The 14,255-nt window shown below is 47.4% G+C and overlaps 2 protein-coding genes across 7 annotated transcripts in view; one reads left to right on the top strand and one right to left on the bottom strand.

Annotated features, from left to right (window-relative positions):
- Nucleotides 1-3,125: 3,125 nt before the first annotated feature.
- On the top strand, nucleotides 3,126-5,129 carry C4H1orf74 (chromosome 4 C1orf74 homolog). The gene is made up of 2 exons (XM_065403982.1): nucleotides 3,126-3,136; nucleotides 3,257-5,129. Exons 1-2 carry the CDS (start codon nucleotides 3,126-3,128, stop codon nucleotides 4,062-4,064), a joined length of 819 nt encoding a protein of 272 aa, XP_065260054.1. The 3' UTR covers nucleotides 4,065-5,129.
- Nucleotides 5,130-5,634: 505 nt separating this feature from the next.
- TRAF3IP3 (TRAF3 interacting protein 3) overlaps nucleotides 5,635-14,255 on the bottom strand; it is a 29,562-nt gene continuing 20,941 nt past the window's right edge. For 4 of the 6 annotated variants that reach the window (XM_065402553.1, XM_065402552.1, XM_065402551.1 and 1 more), the window contains 7 exons: nucleotides 12,672-12,807; nucleotides 11,531-11,593; nucleotides 10,008-10,067; nucleotides 9,645-9,710; nucleotides 9,050-9,198; nucleotides 6,347-6,460; nucleotides 5,635-5,870 (listed from right to left, as the gene is read on the bottom strand). In XM_065402553.1, coding sequence (XP_065258625.1) covers nucleotides 5,787-5,870; nucleotides 6,347-6,460; nucleotides 9,050-9,198; nucleotides 9,645-9,710; nucleotides 10,008-10,067; nucleotides 11,531-11,593; nucleotides 12,672-12,807 — 672 coding nt within the window. In that variant the 3' untranslated portion in view covers nucleotides 5,635-5,786. The remainder of the gene's footprint in view (nucleotides 5,871-6,346; nucleotides 6,461-9,049; nucleotides 9,199-9,644; nucleotides 9,711-10,007; nucleotides 10,068-11,530; nucleotides 11,594-12,671; nucleotides 12,808-14,255) is intronic. The other 2 variants (XM_065402557.1, XM_065402558.1) reach the window with 2 other exon arrangements.

Raw genomic sequence — 14,255 nt, 5'->3', positions numbered from 1 at the left:
CACCACTTCCCATGGTAGTTTGTTCCAATGGTTGATCATCCTCACTGTTAAACATTTGTGCCTTATTTCTATGCATCCGAAGAAGTGGGTTGTAGCCCACGAAAGCTTATGCTCTAATAAATTTGTTAGTCTCTAAGGTGCCACAAGTACTCCTGTTCTTTTTGCGGATACAGACTAACACGGCTGCTACTCTGAAACCTGAGATATTTATAACATCCCTGCTGTACCATACTCATGGGTGAATGAGCTCCTGTTTACTGCAGTGTCAACCTCTGAGTCTACTAAAACTTATTGCAGGAAGTACTTTCCTTCTGATTTACTGTAACCCAAGAAAGCTGACGTCGTTAAGCACCATAAAAACCGTGGGATGCTTCCAGAATACACAACACCTACAGGCAAAATGGCAGTATATCTATTAGTGTACAAACTGGCATTTCAAAGTACATTGAGCATGACTTCCCTAAATTAATTGTGCCATAAGTAATAGATGGGCAAACCCAGTCTGGGCAAAGCATGAACCAATCCCATGCTAGATCCAAATACTTTGAGGTTTGGAAATGCATTTAATTTTTCTTGTTGATTTTAGTTGCCTCTGTGCTTCTTGTTTCCAAAATAATACTGGGATGGGTACGTTTACAAGGGTTTAGCTTTTAGCTTACCTATTATATCTAAGCTCCCACCTTAGGCTGTTGACAGGTCTTCAGGATTTTTAGAACAGGAAGTCTGGATAAAAATCTGAATTGCTACCTGTTTTAAGGTTTACTTACCCTCACAACCATGTGCTATAGTAAATCTTCTGTTCTAAATCCTGTTTTCAGGCTAAGAAAGGGAACTCAGCTGCCTTTAGATCAGCTGGTGTGGAGGGATAGTTTGCCTTCCAGTTTACAGGATCTCAACCTACCAGAGGGGAAAGTGGGGTGATGTGATATGGATTCGCCTTTTTTAAAGCCCGCTACAGTGGTATAGCTACAATAGTGCTAGTCATGCCAGGGTCCACAAGTTATGGGGGCCTATGCAGCAGAGGGTGCCTAGGGTGGTAGATTCCGGGACCTCCTGTGGTTGCCCCAAAGGATGGCAGTGGTAGATGAGGCTGGTGGGGCTGGCCAGGGTAGGCTGCTGCCCAGGGCTCTGAGGAAGTCCTCTCACCCCTATCTCCTGGGTAAGATTGTTGCTGTGGCTCAGGCTTTTAGCTGCCCGGGGCTTGTCTGGGTGGCACTGTCAGGTTTTCAGTCCCTGGGACAGCCCCTCCCCTGGACTCTCACTGCTGCCACCACAACAGCAAGGAGCTCATCTGGAAAGAGGCAGGAGGGGTGAGGGTTGCTGAGGGCCAGGTTGGGGGTGGGTCGGCTGAGATGGGCTGGGGCCGCAAACCTATTCTTGCACCAGGCTCATTGGGGCTGTTATACTCTGGCCCTGCTAGAGGGGAAGGTTGGGCAGCAACGTGCCCCCTCTTGCTAAAGGGGTGTATCAGGATGGACCTCTGAGCTGCTGAGTGGGTGAACCTCCCAAGAGCCTGCAGCAGGTGCTGCCTGTATTTTATTTCTGTGGGACTTATCCCTGTAGTAGGGCGGGAGGCAGCAATTTAATGCTGAAAATGGGCTCCTCTGACCTACCGGGAAATACCCAGCAGGAGAGGGGACAAGCCCAGGCCCAGAGGTGAGGTTTGTGGAACCCTCCTGACTTGCCAAATAGGATAGTCCAGCCCTATGGCTGTGACACTCCAGTTGATGCTTCTACCTAGACAATCTTTCCACTGAAAAATTTCCCTACAAGGAGTTTGGACACTAGCTTTACGTGGTGCTTGGGCCGCTGCTGGTTCAGTACTTGGCTTTATTCTCTGAAATGGGCACCGACTCTGATTCCGATGCGATGCAACCCTTGTTCTCGGAGCATCCAAAACAGGATTCTGGGCTGCAAATGCAACAGGGAAAGCTTTTGGGTTGTTTTTTTTTTTAAACTTGTGTTCTAAGTCTGGCGTTTCACTTGCATCTACACACAGGCCCCAGGAGCAAAGGTGCAGCTGTATCTGCAATATTTGGAAACCTCCCTGCCACAGCTATGGTCCTGTAGCCTGCTCTGGGGCTAGCTTAGCTATATCCAAGGGCTGCAGCTTGCAGGAGTGGCCGTGGAGAGCTTCCCTGTGCAGCCGCATGGCCCACAACACAGCCTGTCTCTTTAAGTGCAGGCAGCAGGCGGGACTCGCCCGGCCGCTGTTGTGTCAGGTGATGAGGGAGCAGCAAGCGACGGGAAGCGGAAGCCTGAGCTCTTAGCCGGCGCCCATGTCCTGCCCCTCGCTTCCCGCAGCGGAGAAAGCACCAGCCGGTCAGTGCACGAGGGAGTCCGGGCTCGGCTGGGGTCCTGCAGCAGGATTGCACGCGCCTCCTCTGCCCCCACACGCAAGCTGATGCGCACACACACGGTGGGGCGTACCCGCGTGGACAGGCAGACTTGGGAAACTGATCAACACAATCATCAGGCATTCCCCCCCCCCCCCCCCCCTTGTGCACACAGACGGTGCACAGCTCTGAGCTGGTGGGCCCTCTGGGGGAGAGGGTTTGTGTGCAAACTGCTGCTAAGACTAGTCTACTCTGAAATACTCGTGCTAAATGCTCTGCAGGCTTTTTCAGGGGGTGGTGAATCCAGTGAAAAAAATCTTTCATTTCATTTCCGCTCCTATAGTCTTTGTTTCAGTTGGGAACCAGGAGGAGCACCTGGCCAGCCGGCTTCCTGCCGCCACCAGCAAGTGATTTGCAGATCGTGGAACACAGTTTAGGGCTCTCCAGTTTTCGGGGCCTGTATCTTATCTATGCTGCTCTAAACTTTGTGCTATTATTCAATCTGTTCTCTTCAGTCTTAAAAACCCCGAATCCTAGAGTGGACTCTGTAAATTGCTTCTAGAGCTTGAAGGGATGGGATGGGATTACATTCCAGAGAATCTTTGTTATTATGTAGGTAGAAATAATTTTTTTTTTCCGCCCTGTGCAGGATAGATGGGGATTTAATGGATGTTTATTTGTGCACACAAGGGTGAAAATGTGAGGATTTTGAGATATATTTGCTTTTGCAGGAATTAAAGCGGGGAATCTAACTTTCAGAAGCTCACAAATACATTGTATCCCTTTTAAATGCTAATACTGTTTATTTCAGTATCTTTCAGGAAGTGACTTAGGGTAGCAGAAGAAAAGTGGAGGTATAGAGAACAGTGATTCAAGATTTCACTCTGGATCAGCCAGCTCCAGAATAATCCTGAAACTAGGGAGCAGATGGCAACACTATCCCCTCAGTTGCTAACTGCGGCAGCTCAGCAGAACCTTAGACCAGGGAGGAAGAAGGGTTTATCTCCAGCTGCCTCCTTGCACCTGGCTGGGGAGATCTTAGCTGTAGCTTCTGGATTGAAACCTGCTCTCCTGTATGATTACAATTCAGTTGGAGTAGACAAAATCGAGAACTACCTTCAGCAGATCCAGGGCATCGGCCTGACGAGGCATCGGCTGCACCTTCTTAATATAGCAGACAATGTTCTGATACTCAACCTGGAGAAGACGGCACTGTGGCTGGAAATGCTGTTACTCACAAACAAAGTGCCCTTCATTGATGTTTCAGCTTCTAGGACATGTCCTGGCCATTGTGAGCCAGAATATGTAGAATCTATAAAAGGCCACATTGCTGAAATACTGTCTCATGTTAAAACACTGCCAAGTATCACATCCCAGCCGGTCACTACCAGTGAAATCTTCTCTGCCGATTGGAATCTGTGCACCATCTTTGGTGTTCTCCTGGGCTACCCAGCTTCCTATACTTTCACTACTGAGCAGGGGTTTGACAACTGTTTGTCTCTGACCCCACTGAGAGTTTTTACTGTCCAGGCCTCTTGCTGTAGGATAAGTAAAGATCTCCGAGTCCGAATTTATTCCTTTAGTGTCCCAGAGAACCTGTATCTTGCCATGAAGGAGGCCCTGGATGCATGGAGTGGAAATCTGAAGGACTTATTTAGTGCACAGAATGACTTTGCAAACCTCTGTATCTCAACGGAGGTGGTTTCTCTAGCCGCTGTTGCTTTGTAAATATAGCTTCTTCATTTCTTATCACAGGCTTGGGGGGTGCCAGGCATGAAATCTAGCGGGACACTTAACACTCCCCTATGGACAAAGGTTCCCCCAGGAACAGCTTGAAACCACAGCTCCCCCACACCTGGAATTTAGGGCCCAAAGCACTGGATGTGAAGGGTGAGCATGTTAGCTGCTGAACCTGTATTTGCCATGTCACTGGTACGTTGAACACTTGCCTTTCCTGGAAGTGCACTTTGTAGATTCAGGCACCCACGGCTGGGTTGCAGGCAGTTCATGCGGGATGGATCCCAATTGTAGGGTGTTCAACTCCTAGGGTTTGTCAGCACTGCTGTACTGCTTAGTGAAGACGCGACCTACGCCGATGGGAGAGCTGCTCCCTTCAGCCTAGGTACTCCACCTTCCTGAGAGGCTGTAGCTACGGCGACGGGAGAAGCCGTTCTGTCGACATAGCGCTGTTTACACCAGGAGTTCGGTCGATATAATTGTGTTGCTCAGGGGTTGGGATTTTCCACTCCCCTGAGTGATGTAGTTATACCAACATCAGTTCGTAGTGTGGACCAGGGCCTAGTAACCTCACTCAAATGGCACAATTGAACTCCACCTCATTCTTCCTTCCCAATAGGACTGTGGTAATTCCATCCCCTGCCCTACCACATCAACAGCAGCTCCTAATGCCAGTTTGACTAGAAGAATGAGCACAGAGAGTCAAGAAGCCATGGGTTCTAATCTCATTTTTTCCTCTGGCTCCATTGGGGCAAGTGATTTCTCCCCATATGTGCCTCAGTTTCCACATCTGTAAAATGGGGATATTTACCTCAAACATTGAGGATTAAAAAGGGGTCCATATTTGTACTGTGCTTTGAACATGTAAAGTTTGATAAATACTATTACTTATTGCCTATGTTATCTAGTGTAACCCATCTACTATAGACTATGCTTGTACTCACAGCACAAATGTGTGTTTGTATTAAAGATATGTGCTGTTGTCAAAGCAACAGAACTCAGCTGTTAAAGGAATTTCAGTAAGTACCCAGCATTGACTTGGATTAACACGGTATTAACATTTCACAATTTTTCTCCCCACACTTAATTTAAAAAATAAAAAAATCAGCAATCTCTAGTGCTTTGTATGGATTGGAGGGTGGCAGGGAGGGGAGAGGAAGAAGCTACAGTAATCAACTAGGAGGTGATGAGGATCTGGACAAGAGCTGAGACAGTCTAGACAGAAAGAAAAGGTGTGTGTGTGGGGCGGGGGGTGTCAGGGTTTTGTGTCTCCTACCGAGTTCTTTCCTCCAGCAGTGGGAGTTTTTAAGTGGCTGATACACCTATATCCCAATATAACGCTGTCCTAGAGAGCCAAAAAATCTTACCGCGTTATAGCGAACTTGCTTTGATCCGCTGGAGTGCGCAGCCCCGCCCCCCTCTTATATCCGAATTCGTGTTATATCGGGTCGCATTATATCGGGGTAGAGGTGTACTATGCAATAAAACATGGCTGCTGCAGCGCAGACACTGAACCTTGTCTAATGTAACCTTCAATTAAAAATTAAACCAAGCAAGAGGAATGATCTCACGGCATTTATTGGACCAGTGTGAATTTGTTGAGGAGTGAGACCAGCTCAAAAATATCCCCCCAAAAACCCTACAAAATTTTTATACATTACAGTGAAAAAAGTTGTCAGTTGCTGAGCTGAGGTAATTGAAACGGATGGATTCTCAGGGTACAAAATTGGCTAAGAAAGCCGCCATGGCTGCTGCTATCACCACCATTAGGAGGGGGATCCAGTGGCCACATTGTCTCTGAAAGAGAGAATTAAATGTGTTTAGTGAATCAGTACACAAACAAAGGAAATTTTTAATTTAACGTCTGGTGTAAATACACAGGCGCTATCTTTCCTCCGTTGTCCAGATGACATCACAAACCTCACCACCTTCAAGTGCAATGTGTTTCTTTGACTTTGTTTTCTCTAATATAAACACATAGCAACGTGTATTTAAAAGAAAGACAAATCCTACCAAAACAAGACACTCCCATGGATCTGCTGCTCCTGGGGAGAGGAAGGAACCAACGTGACGGATGTGTAGTCATGTTGCTTAATGCTCTACTGGAAGGGGCCCAGACAGTACAATGATGCGTGCAGCATAAGAAACTGAGTAGAACAGAACTGAGAAACAAATTTCCCCCAAGCCCAGCCCCAGCGTGGAGCCTGCAAAGGTATCAAACTGCTCAGGATGTTTGCAGTAGGTAACTGGACACAGTAAAAGTGAACCCCTACTTTTGACTGTTTGCTCTGGAACTGATTGAGCTCATCTCGGCACTGACGTAACTTGGTCATGCAGGAGCGGTACTCGTCGCTCAGGGCCTCCAGCTCAGAGCGGAGATCTGCGCACTGGAAACAAAACAGAGCAATGTTAGGAATGGCCCACGTGGACCAAGAATTTGGCAGGTCTTGGTGAAGTTCCCAGGGCAACAGGGCCCATGTAGTGGAGAGTGATCTTCCCTCTCACCCCTAGTATTGTGACATCTAGGGCAGGACAGCAGTTTATTGTTAAGGCGAGCCCAGGGGAAGCACACTCTGCTTCTGCCTGTATATTACCTCTCCTGGGGTCTTTAGCCTGTAGTTCTAGTATGCTGGCACCTTTCAGCAGCACTCAAGTCATGTGGGAAGAAAAAGTAATATTTCCCCCACCAAAACATAACATATGTAATCCCATCCCAGTGCCTATGGCAGCAGAAGAGAAAGCCCTCAGGTCTGCAACTGGCTCCATATAGGTAAATGGCTTGCCCCCATGCAGAGTTTCACTAACTGGAAGGTAGGAGCAAAATCAGTAGGATTGAGTCAGGGGGAGGGAAGGGAAAGGCATCACACAGAAGCAGCCCTTCCCCCCCCCAAAAAACATTTTCCTCTGTGACTGACTGGTCATTATTAGCTCTCCCCAGAACCCCCCCCCCCCCCCGCATGCCTTGTGGGAGTGACCCTTTAAATTGGGCAGAATCAAGCAGCTGCAGCCCTAACATGGCTGCTTTGGAATGGGCTGCTGCTGGCTGCATCTTGCTTTCTTCCAGCAGGTGAGTAGCTGTTAGATTTTTCCTTTTCATGCTGGGGAGGGGAAGTTGTGCTTTCAGCAGCTCCCCCCAAAGCACCAAGGTTCTGGCCATGGCTGGGGGGCACTGTTGATACCTATGAAGACCTCCTGGTGCTTGTGTGTATTCTGTGTTAGTTGCATTGATGTTTGTGGCAATGCATAGCAGGTCAGGTGTGCCTAGGGCTGGTCAGATTGTTTTGAGGCTGCATTGTATGAGGAGTCAGTGGTCTCTGCGAGGTGCAACGCAAGTTGTCCTGATGGTGCACAGTACGGTATGTAATGTAGCCCTGGAAAAGCTGTTGGCAAAGCAAGAACTTTGTGTGTTCTAGCCAGTTCCTGCTCTCACCTGTTTCCTTTAGATTTAATGGTATTTTGCACTCTCCCTGCCCCCAGCTGATTTAGACCCAATTTGCAATGTCTGGTGCTTGTAGTTATTGAAGGAGACAGTGTCGGTTCAGTAAGACACTCTGAGCTCCATCTGCCACAGAGAAGGGTAAAAGCCTGTTTTATAAATTCCTGTGTATAAGTCCCTTGGTGCCTAGGTATTGTTCTAGGCACTATATTACAGTCAGTAAAGAAAGAAAAAGCCTCAGATCTCCCTCCCCACCCAAACAGCTCCTCCGAAGGGGGTGGGGCTGATGAGGACATAAAGAAGTAGGGGAAGAGAGATTAAAGCAGAGCAATTAAATTCCCCAGAGCCACAATTCCCCAGGCCTCACTTTAATTGTCTGATCCTTTACGTTCCAAGGACTGGAGCTACAGGCGTGTTTGGGATGAGCAGCGAGTAGCTGCCCCACTGGCAGCTGCCAGGGGCTTCTGAGTGCAGAGCACAGACTGGCAGAACATCTCTGTGGTTCTGGGGGAGCCTACTGAGATGATAACTACTGCATGCTGTGAGGGGCAGGTGTGTGCTCCCCATAACAGCAGCTCCCACAGCACTCCCCTAGGGGTATCTAGCATCAGTGGCACTGCTAACACATGCTTGTGCTTAGGAAACACTTACTCTAGGATTCTACCTGTCCCGCACCCGGGTGCATACAGGTCCCTTGTACCCTCTCTGCTCCCTGAACCCCAATCAGTCTGCCCCGGTGTCTGCTCCCTGTGGCACTGCCCTGTGTGTGTGCTGTCATTAGGGTGACCAGATGTCCCGATTTTAGGGTCTTTTTCTTTTATAGGATCCTATTACCCCCCACCCCTGTCCCGATTTTTCACATTTGCTGTCTGGTCACCCTATTTGTCATATTGTGAGTACTTTGCAGGAGGGACTTGTTATTGGCCAGCACTGCTCCTGCATCCCACAGCTCTGTGTGCATTTAATTTTAAAATGTGCCTTTGGGTATTTTCTCTTTGCTAATTCCCTTTGGTGGACATAAACTGTGTTTCTATCATTCACTTCTCTGCTCCAGGAGATAAGTCTCAAAGGAGCTGGCTTGGCGGGGGGGGGGGGGGGAGTCAATTATCTGGGAAGATGGGTACCAATGTGCTGGTTTATTTTGATAGCCCTGAACTCTTCTATGTACAAGATCGACCTGCAGTATTTAACTCGCATGCCAACGTACATTTCAGCTTGTGCATGTAAAGGTTTTATTCGGGGTATGAAAATATTTGTGACTTTAAGGCTATCTATGTAAAGGGCTTGCTTCGATGTCATTGCATGACAATTATTCTACCTGGAAATACTTAGAGGAAACCCAACAGGGGGTTTAGCTGAGGTCAGAATCAAAATGTAGTGACCATGAGTCTCCAGTTACAGAATTAGATGCTATTTGTATGGTTACTCCTAAAAATCATCACACATCAGTTTTATTTCTGCCTTGGAAGCCTTTAAAAATAGCAATTAATCTCCTAATGAGAACACTGAATCTCATTAACGGATTGTATCACCTCCTCACCTCCTTTTCCTTTGCAATGAGTTGGGCTGTCCTCTTCTGCACCTGGTCCTTCAGATTTTCCTCTCCCTCATCGTCTGGATGCTTTAACAAAGCATCTTGTTTTTCTCTGACTGGACTGGGGGGTTGGATCTGCATAGTTAAAACCTGATCTAAAAAAACAGCCAGACTTCCAATGAGAAATGAGTCCAGGCTTTTGGTCAGCCTCTTCATTGTTCTACAAATTGATTATTTTTAACTTAGTACACTTAAACATGTATTGAGGTGCTAAGCAACTGGAAATGAATGGTGGGGAGGGATAGCTCAGTGGTTTGAGCATTGGCCTGCTAAACCTAGGGTTATGAGTTCAATCCTTGAGGGGTCCACTTAGGGATCTGGGGTAAAAATCAGTACTTGGTCCTGCTACTGAAGGCAGGGGGCTGGACTCTATGACCTTTCAGGGTCCCTTTCAGTTCTATGAGATAGGTATATCTCCATATATTAATTAATGCAGGACATGGCTTAGTTGTCTTAGTGCTCAGTTGTGCATGTGAATTAGAAATATTTATTTTTAAAACAATTATTAAGTGTTTGACAGTAGTCTGGCAAAGTAAGCTACCTTTGGTGAGAAGGGGGTCAAAACTCCCCAATCTTTGATGATGATTTTCTTGGTGTGCAGGGGTAGCTGAAATTGGAGATGGAGCATATCAAGTAAACAATGACTGGCATGGCCTCTGAAGAAGGAGTGTTGAAATCAAATCAATTTATTGTTTAAGGCATTTGCCATCACAGATACATGTATTCGTATATAGTGAGGCTAAATTCTGTATCAATTAGGAATACATAGCAACCTGTTATGAACAGTACAATTCCTTTACGCTAAACAGATAAATAGATTTCACTCGAAGTTACTGTTTAACCTTTTCATGTGAGATTAGAAGCATAATGGTTGTCTAGAGTCTGAGTTACAAAGTTTGCTGACCTTTTCTTACTACCACCTCTTCCTGAGCCTTCTGCTCCTTGGACTGGTTCTGTAACTGGTCTGCAAATAGAATAAGCCACTATTATCACCCAAACTATGTACACAAATCAGTTTCATTCTAGGCATTTCCTCTTTCTCTTCTAATCTGCCCCTTCTCCTATCTCAGCCCTCCTTGTTTGTTTTAATTCACTGTAAACTGGTTCTACTGTGTGGGTGGTTTGACTCGCTTCATTCATACAATTTCTTGGAAAATTCTGCCACCGGTTATACCCAGGCTGCTAAAAGCCCAGGTGTTGTATGGCTATCCCCTAAGGCAGAATAATTAGGTCTTCTGTTGCCAATATTGCTGTTATAAAAAAATACCCAAACAGATGTTGTGAAGTCTGGACAGATTTACTCTGAAAGGCAAAATCTTATTTGCTTATGATTATTTAATATAGACTCCAGCATGCCTTCCTTCTCAATGTACAGAGAAGTGCAACAGTACCTGTAAGCAACTTCACTGGCTTCCCCCATTCAGTTCAGGATCCAGTACAAAATGATTCTCCATGTCCAAGATTTTTAAATGACGTGATTTGGGGCAATCAAGCTGAAAGTTCTTAAAGGGAGCAGATTTTCAGGAGGCACGTGCCAAGCACTGTCTGAAAATCAAACCCCTTTAAGGCATCCCAAGTTGTGCACTCAAAAAATCAGGTTGTCAGAGTCACTAGACACTTTTGAAAATCCAGGTCCTTGTATGTTAAACCCTCCATGGTCTTGCTCCAGCTACAGAACTTGGCTATCTGTGTCTGTCACGCCTCATCCTTCTCCCCTTCTCTCTAGTCCCAGTGTCCTGTTAACAGTAGCTAGATTGTGTTAAAGTGAGAGCCATCTCCTCTGACTCTCTTGTTGTCTGAAACAGCTTCCCTTTTGCCCTCCACTGTATCTCCATCTCTTTTCAGTGTCAGGTGAAAACAGTCTCCTCTGCCCTCTCCTCTTGTACTTTTTCTCCCTCTGCTAATATTTAACTCTTAAGACAATCTGGGATAAAGTCTGTGTCAAAGACACACTGTAAAATGAGGTTTCGTCCTGCTAATGATCAATGCCAAGCGCTGGTGATGTGCCTGGTGGAGATGAGCAGGCTAAGGAGGGGTGGGGGCTATTTCACGCCCTCCCTCCCTCCAGATCCCTGGATTTTCTGTTTGCAGAATCAATCAGCTGAGACCTTCTGATAACCTGGTCACCTTTAGAGCCAATCACAGTCGCTCTGGGTGATGGGTAAACCTGCTCTTATATAACGAATAGGAAAGACAATCCAATCAGTCTCTGTGCAGGGGAGTTTATCCATGAATGGAGAACAACAGATGTAACTGGAGAAGGCTCTTGCATTTTCCTGTAGTGCGCATTTCACAGAGCAGTGGGCCTGACTCTCATCTTATCCGTGTAAGCCAGGGTTCCTGAGCTTACTGGAGTTATGCTGCAACGGCAGCGTCAGACCTAATGCATTTTAAAAATGCAGGCCTGTGCCCTGCAGTGCTACTTACTGTGCAAACGAGTGATTGTCGCCTCCAGCGCCAGCTTTTGCTTTTGTTCATTTTGCAATTTACCTGAAATTAACACATTAATTTTTAGTAGTCAGGGATGACAAAAAATCTCTGAGGAAATCTGTGTAAATGCTGCAGGTTTCCTTCTCCCCAAACCTGTACAACTTCTGTACAGTGGAATGAAAGGTGTCGAGAGCCTTAATGAGCTAATATTTGTCCTTAAGACTCCAGCGATTTCCTGTTAATCACACATGCCCAAATAAATGCTGTCTAACCAGTGATGGCAGCTTTACTGGTGCTCTTTACACTCTATTAATAATGCTGTATGTTTTGGTTTTAGTTTAAATGATGTTCGGCAAGACTTTAATCCATTAGGTAGATGAGGCTGCCATTAGTTTATCAGTCATTAATTTTATTTGCTATACTTAAAATAGCCACATTAGTAGTAACTGAAGTTCAGGGCCCCTGTCTGAACTGCCACTTGCCAATATGATTAGCATTTATTTATGGCCTCATAATGCCCATCACTGTTCCCATGCAGCTCAAATGTTAAAGAATTTGTCAACAACCATGTGAGGTGGGTTAGTAATATCATAGAATAGCAGGGTTGGAAGGGACCTCAGGAGCATCTAGTCCAACCCCCTGCTCAAAGCAGGACCAATTCCCAGACAGATTTTTGCCCCAGATCCCTAAATGGCCCCCTCAAGGAACTCATAACCCTGGGTTTAGCAGGCCAATGCTCAAACCACTGAGCTATCCCACTCCCACAGGTAGGGAAATTGAGGTACAAAGATGCAGTGACTTGCCCTAGAGTAGAGCACACAGAGAGCCTGTGACAGAGTTGGGGATTCAACCCACATCTCTTGGCTCCCAGACCACCCATTCTTTTGGGAAAGTCACTTGACCTCCTTATAACTCAGTCATGCTTGGTGGAGAAAATTGGATAAAACTTAATCTAGGATCCCTGTTGGAAACCAGAGTCTGCTTCCAAGCTGAGATGTTCAAAATGCTTAAAGGAAGGTATTTTTTTATGTTGGGCTTTAGCAACTGGGATGCTTAAAAAAGTATTTCCTGACGGTAACCTGTCCGGGAGAAACCCCTGCCATTACTGATCCTGCTCTTCCCTTTGCAAAGTCGGTACCTTCCATTGCACTGACATGCTCCATTCTGAGCTGCCTGTCTACTTGTAGAGCCTCCATTCTCGAATAGAGATCTTCACGCTCACTCTCCAAGTTACACAGGGCCTGGCGGAGCTGATCATTCTGGGTGTCTGCCCACTACATTCAAGAAAGAACCTCAGCATCAGGGCATTGGTTGGTAAAGAAGTTATACTTAACAATTCAAAGAAAACACAATGTGGGCCTGGCTGTCAGAAGTCAAAGTGAGCTGAGTGCTCAACACCTCTGAAAATCTGGTCCTGTCTGACTTGTAAATAATAACACAGTATTGTTTAACCAAGAAATTAAAGGCCTTGTTTTCAAATTGGCCTGAATCTCTGGCCTGCATAGGTGTATGCCGAAGTTTTTGCACACCTAGAAACAGGGCCGGCTCTAACTTTTTTGCCGCCCCAGGCAAAAAAGAAGAGCACCACCCCACCAACACCCTCCCCCACAGCGCCGTGCCGCAGACCCCCCCCGCCCCCCCAGCGCTGCGCCGCCCAAACCCCCCAAGCGCCGGGCCGCCGAACCCCCGCCCCTCCCCAGCACCTCGCCGGGCCGGGCTGCCCAAACCCCCCGAGCGTCGCGCCGGGCCGACCAAACTCCCCGCCCCCCCCCCCCCCAGAGCGCCGCTCCTCGCCTTGCCTCGCTGGCCAAACCCCCGCCACGCCCCCCCGAGCGCCGGGCCACCCAAACCCCCAGAGCGCCGCGCTGGGCCTCCCAAACCCCCGGAGTGCAGGGCCGGCCAAACCCCCGCCCCCTGAGCACGGGGCTGGCCAAACCCCCGAGGCCCTCAGTGCCGCCCAAACCCCCGGAGCACCGAGACGCGCCGCCGAAACACCCCCCCATGCTGCCCAGCCGGAAAAAAAAAAGAAAAAACCCTCGAGCGCCGCCCCGCCGAGCAGCAACAACAACAACAACAACAAAAACACCGCGAGCGCCCCCCACCACCCCAACATTGGCCGCCCCTTCTCAGGTGCCGCCCCAAGCACGTGCTTGGTCAGCTGGTGCCTGGAGCCGGCCCTGCCTAGAAACATGTATTTCACTGTGTAATTGAGTCCATTGCTACAGGAATCACTTGGCCTATAATTGCAATGCAGCCTCTTCTGAAGTGGAATATGGTGGCTATTTAACAGTAAATAGAAATGCCACACAAACGAATACTCTGTGCAACTCAATCTCAAGGGGAATTCAGTTACCTGAACTAGATGGCCGGGACATCAGGGTTAAAGTCATATGGAGCACATGACATTACACAGAGATTTAATGAGGTTATAGACTTTTTAAACAAAGTTCCTGCCTGCGGAAAATCTTATAATCACCTAAATACACCTCTACCCCGGTATAACACTGTCCTCGGGAGCCAAAAAATCTTACCGCGTTATGGGTGAAACCACGTTATATCCAACTTGCTTTGATCCGCCGGAGTGCACAGCCCCCCCCCCCCCCCCCCGGAGCACTGCTTTACCGCGTTATAGCCGAATTTGTGTTATATCGGGGTAGAGGTGTACTGTGATTTAGAAAAGGATACAGATAAAACCTTTGCCAGGGTGGAGTTGTGTTTGAAT

This window comes from Emys orbicularis, chromosome 4 (assembly GCF_028017835.1).
Source record: "Emys orbicularis isolate rEmyOrb1 chromosome 4, rEmyOrb1.hap1, whole genome shotgun sequence".
Classification (NCBI taxonomy): Eukaryota; Metazoa; Chordata; order Testudines; family Emydidae; genus Emys; species Emys orbicularis.
The sequence above is the reverse complement of the archived record's forward strand: the minus strand, read 5'-3'. Positions and strand labels throughout refer to the sequence as shown.